This window comes from Geospiza fortis, unplaced genomic scaffold (assembly GCF_000277835.1).
Source record: "Geospiza fortis unplaced genomic scaffold, GeoFor_1.0 scaffold1, whole genome shotgun sequence".
Taxonomy (NCBI): Eukaryota; Metazoa; Chordata; class Aves; order Passeriformes; family Thraupidae; genus Geospiza; species Geospiza fortis.
Window position 1 is genome coordinate 2,079,431 of NW_005054320.1, and position 6,000 is coordinate 2,085,430.

Below are 6,000 nucleotides of genomic sequence, written 5' to 3' on the forward strand. Positions count from 1 at the left end.
TGTCTGACACTGATATTTAAATTTTAGCATTTCAGTGTGAGCTTTTCAGAAGCAAGCAGGATACAAAAAGCAGACTTCAGGATGCTGAGGACTGTTTCTGAGATAGGATTTTGGTTCATGTGCCCTATTTTTAGTTTTAATTAGGAATATGTTTCATGGGGTTTGGCATGACGCAGTCTGCAGCGTGCAGTCTGCAGATTTGAAAACTGCTTAGTGTCTAGGAGCCAAGGAGAAAGAAGGAAAATTAAGCTCGCTTACATTTTCAGAGGGACTGTGTGACAGTACCGCAACAAGTACTGAAACAACAGAAAATGAGAACTGATCAAAGGAACAATGCACAAAGCATGCTGTGACTATGCTTTTGAGACCTACTTACCTCTAATATTAGCACTGCTGCACGTACAGTAGCTTATGTCTTGAAGGGGAAGAAATGCTGATTATGTCAATGACTAGAAGCATAAGAATAACATACCCCATTCAAAATAGAACACAAGTATTTCTGGATGACACACAAGTTTTCTAACATAATTTTCAAAACCCCTGACACTGACTCTAAGTAACGCCCACTTAGGCAGGACACACTGGTCAGACAAATCTTTACCTCAGGTTACAATCACCCAGGATCACAAGGCCACAGAAAGAGAAAGCCCTGTGCCAAGCCAGTGATTCCTTATGTGGCACACTGTAAGTAAGCACATGCTGACCTAACCACTTTAGTCACTCTTTGTGATGATTTTCTTATGATACACTGGGAGGGGAATATAAATGCAGAACACTTAAATACAACAATATTGAAAAACTGACCCAAGACTTAAGAAAAGTAGAGATAGAAACTGAAATAAAACTGTCTTAATAATTCTAGCTTAATTCTAGAAAGCACCTGTGTAAATCTAGCCTTCTTCTACATATCTGTTTTGCATCTCATGTACCTAGGGTCCCATTCGCTTGTTTTGCTGACAAAAGTAAAGGTCCCTAACTCAAAACATTCAAGATTTTTTTAATATTCACTCCACAGTCTCCCTCAAAAGCCTCTGCTGAGCCTAAGGACACACTGAGTGACCAAAGAATGTATTTCCAAAGCCAAACTGATCTGCCAGTAGTCTTGAGAAATATTCTGCTTCATACAGCAACATTAAAATCATTAATATAATTCCAATTGCAGATTATTTTGGGAATTATCATGCATGGCATAAATCTTGTTACATCTAATAACTGCTGTAAAACCTGCTAGGAACAGGCCAAAAAGACAAATAACTCAAAGGCAACTGTTTTGCCCAAGGAAACTCTTTTAATATGACCCTGTTTACTCAGTGAAAGCTTCTGTGAAGAAACTGAATTTTGAGGATCCTTTGCCTGAGTAAGGTACCTTTCTCTATGTTCCTTTGGGCTATTCTGAATATGTAACACCACTTGAATATCTATGTTATCTTTCAGCCAACATTCTTAAAATGTTTTCGAAACAGCTGACATGTCATAAATGCCTTTTCCTCCTTTTGTAGAGCAGTACAAAAATTTGCCTCCTCCTAAGACCAACACAATTAAAATGTTGCCATGTAGACTGCAACATCTCCTACTAAAGAAAATGTCGTTTTATCATTAGCTGCCTTTTCCTGGTGTAACTGCAGGAGCACTGCAAGAGCACCAGGCATTATGTTAGTTTAGGCAGAGTAGGAAATACATAACTTTACACTGATATAAAGATCTACCAAATCTTTACAATCTACCCAAAGTTGCACTGACAAACAGAAAGAGTAGCCACATGTACACAATCCATCCCCTTATGTTCTCTACCTCCTTTGCTGCTCTTTCACCATGCCCAGCCCCAGCTTAGAGAAGTACCAGAGCTCCTGAAAAAATATTATGGCATGTATTTTTGTAGCGATTTTTTTGTGCAGTTAAGACAAAGATGTGTGTTAAAACATGCAGTTCTTCCTCTGTCTGGTTATGTACAACTCTCCAAAAAGAGTTTAAAACTAGTCCATTTACTAGGAAGAAGCAAGATGGCAAGTGATTAAGGCTAACTGAATATCATACCTAAGAAAATGTTCTGTGTTCTTTTCAAAAAGGCTAGAGGAAATTATAAAAGTGTATTAATTTGTGAATTCAGAGATTACCTGCACTGCCATTAAACCAGATCTAAATTTCTTAAAATTAACCTTAGTGTTCTCGTATTCTTAGTCCTCATATGTGCTCTCAGATGGCTTCTTAAAGTCTTTTCCAAAGCAAGTCTTTAAATCAAAAATATATTATGAGTCTTATCTTCACCCATGATAAACAAACTTCATCTTAACAAACAAAAACAAACTTCATCTTAACAAACAAACCTGTAATTTTTACAGACATTCTCACACTCTACTTTCTGTCCTCATGCATACAGAGCTTAAGAGAAGCTGAAAAAATTCTCAGAAAAAATCTCCACAGTGAGGAAAAACAACAGAGAATGGGAGCAGTCCTCTAGGACTTTCATTTATCACTACTAAGAGAGAGATCAGACTGGTGAGGCACTTAGCTTCTGCACAGACCCCAGAGAGACAGCTGCAACTTTCACAAGGTCCAGGCCTTTCAAGCCCAGCACACATCATTTACCTCATCAATTCTGCCCCAGGAGAATCCACAAATCACAAGAACCCTACTGGTGCCTGCCCTGGCTGAGTAACAAAGCTGAATAGGACTCATTTTCCTCCTCCTCCTCTTCTCTCCCAAGATACCTAGAGGAGCCAGCAGCTGACGCCATAGAGAAGCTGGCCTTGCAAGGTACCACTTTGCTTCTATGCAGCCATCAGAAAATCAGATCCCTTCAAACTGCATACATGCAGCCATCTCCTCTTCTGCCCACATTAGTACAGAAACCTAATTTCTAGCAAACATCTACTTCGAAACCCCAACCACAAGATTCCAAAATCTCCCTTCTCACCTCTCTTTGCGGCTCCCAAGCTTGCGAGATGTGTACAGGTTCCCATAGTCCACTATGGTGAGGTGCCGGGAGAACACAGTGACTTTGCTGCCCACATAGAGATCCTCAAGGTGCAAGCTCTCGTACTTGGTGCGCCTCAGGAATGTGCGACGGTTCTTCACATCATACTGCAGCAAAAACAAGATTAAAATCTACCTAAGCAAGAGATTTAGTTGTGGGCAAACTCAACTTAATCTTTACTGTCAGAAATTTCCTTAGTACTATGGGATTGAATCTGATCACTTAATGAATTTAATTCCAAGCCCTCTGAACTTACAGGTGTACCAAGAAAGCTTAGAAGACTAAACCACAATTACAAATTTATTGCATTTAAATAGTCTCAGGCTAAGGGCTATCTTTGAAATTTTTTTGGTTTGTAATTTGCTTGTTCTAATTCAAGCTGTGATAAAAGGTTCAGGAGCCTGGTGAATGCCTCTGCCCAGCCTCACTAAGAGTTCCCCCAGCACATCCGTACAGTTTCACAGCCCAGTGGCTCGCACCAGAACGAGCAGGATACACACTGGCAGGCCTCCTCTTCAGGGCATCATTCCAGTGATATTATGCTTTATTTGACTGTGTAAGACTCAGCATTAGGGACCGAGAGATGATTGCAACACTTGGCTGAGATGTTCTCACTGCCCAGAGCTGCAAGCTCAAAAGCCTGTCAGGACAACTCAGCTTTATGTATTATCATTCCAAGCAAGAAGCCAGACAGTAATGTGTACTTTTCTGGGTGGGCTGGCAAAGCACGGAGGTCAACCTGCTGCACAGTTTCTTCACTGCAAGTAGATATTACAGATGCCTTCCAATTCCTGGGGAAGTGGAAGCCTATGAAAGGAAGAGTTTTGTCCTCCTCAGGCCAAACGTCCCCTTCTGTCTCAACCTACAGCTGCTGTCCTCACTGCAATGGTGTATCCACTAGAATAGCATTAAAAAAAAGAACATCATTCCCACAGATTTGGGAGGGGAAAAAAATTGAAAAGCAAAATTCCATGTTCTGAAAAGTGTGAATACAGTCCTGTTAGAAGGCTAGAAGAACTGTAATTGTTTTCAGGATAGCCAAAACTTTGCAGATTAAAGAATTGCAAATTATTTTGATACTGCCTGCTGCTGAGGCATGATTGTAAGAAAGAATCCTTTCCTCCTGATATGTCCTTAGCCCCTCATACATGCCCCTACTAAGTTTTCACTATTCAAGTGCAGTACGGAATGAAATGACAACATGATAAAAAAAAAAAATCAAAGAAACCAACTTGAATTTGGCTACTTGTTTCACCAGGACTTTGCCAAGAAGCCTATTAGCCTGTCTCAATCATAAGCAAATTCTTCAATATCTTGACCAAAAATCTGAGTATTTCCTTGGTTATTTCACTAATGGTTGCTAGAAAGGCACCCCGAGGTGCTTTTCTCTTCTCAAAAAGATGAAGAGATCTACCTGTGTTAAAGGATTCCTCTTTAGAGTGGACTTTTGAATATGTTTAAAAAATCTTTTTATAAACTAAATTATTCCACTCCTGCCCATGTACATGTAGAAGTAAATTACCCAAAACAAAATAGTTCTCTGATAAGACTCTGTCCTTTTTAAAGATTTCTTCTCTCTTTTTAAGAAATCTTTTGTAGGAAGAAACGTTATTAAGAATTCCCCACGAGAGTTGTTATCTATGGAAGACTTGGAGAATGGGGTCTCTCTGTCAAGAGATCCAGTTTGACTGAGAGAACTGCTTGCTGTCCTTTGACAAAAATCTATGCTGTCTTCTTACAGCTGCAAAGCAAGCTGGAAACTTCTCTCATTATTCACAATGGCATTCTACTTCACAAACAAGACATGAAGGACAGAAAGAAAAGTTAAGCTCAGGACTTCATATAACACAAGGCTTCAATAGCTCTGCTCCACCTGCAGATGAGGTGTGTGACAAGGGAGAGCTGTTGTCAGGGTTCGGGGGGAAGGGGATGAAACATCCCCCTCATATGTGGGGGAAAGCTGGCTCATAACCATCACCTCCTTTCTCTCAGATATGTTAGAGGTAAGAGTAGGTTGTCATCTCCACAGGAAAGAACTAGAAGATGCAGAAGAATAAGGCAGTAAAAATGAAAAAATCAATTTCTGCAGAAATAAAAAATAAACAATCCAGAAAATAGTTCTAAAAGTAATATCTGTCCACAAACTAATCCCCAAAAGTGATTTTGAGATATTCTTTCTCTAAGGGTGTTCACATACATTTTTGTTCTCCTAATTCCTGTGCTGCTGACATGCAGTCTATGGCTGCGTAGACACCACACTACTTTAAACTAAGAGCACACCAACAAAACGCAAAAGTCTGCCAAAACATAGGTACTGCATTAAGAAGCCCAAGAACACCTTGGAAGCTCTTGGTTTTGAGACGTGTAGGTGAAATGAACAATAATTTTGCCAGCCTACACATGGTTGTGTAGGAAGATTATTACAGTTCCTGACTGATCAGCTAAACTGTCTCTGAGAAATTAAAATTAGAAACCTCACATTTTGAAAACTGCACATACAGACATCATAAAACGAACTAACTTAGTAATCAGTGCAAAGTGCATCTTCTCACACAACTGGGTATTACTGCTTCAGTGGGGAGCAGTTTGGGTAAGAAAAAGTCAATTCCTCTAGATTTCTTATTTCTGCAGTTGACTTTTATAGCAGGAAAGTTAAAATTTGATAATGAAATTACTAAGTGTGAATATCCAAATCTAGGCTATTATTAGACTCTTCACTAAGAATTGGAACAGACTAATCCATGCCACTTAAATCATTCCTAAAAGGAAGCGCAAAGCATTGGTTGGCACGAGGATTATCTTTACAGTACATATTATATTTTTCTATACATGCCTGCTACTGCAAAATGCTGGTTTTCAGTGCTGTCAATAAGCAATGGGATTAGTTGTATGAACAAGTCAGAAAGGTCTGTGCAAGCACCACCGATGAAAAAATTTGGATCTCACTGTCCAAAATGTCCTACCTCTCATTAAACCAAATTTACCATTTCCTCTACTTTGGTAAGAATCTCTTACACTTTGCTGTG

At 39.5% G+C, this 6,000-nt stretch overlaps 1 protein-coding gene across 5 annotated transcripts in view; it reads right to left on the reverse strand.

The window, feature by feature from the left end:
* Nucleotides 1-6,000, reverse strand: part of NME7 (NME/NM23 family member 7) — an 88,819-nt gene that overhangs the window by 65,264 nt on the left and 17,555 nt on the right. For all 5 annotated transcript variants that reach the window (XM_031056678.1, XM_031056679.1, XM_031056677.1 and 2 more), the window contains exon 3: nt 2,915-3,081. In XM_031056678.1, the coding sequence (XP_030912538.1) occupies nt 2,915-3,081 (167 nt within the window). The remainder of the gene's footprint in view (nt 1-2,914; nt 3,082-6,000) is intronic.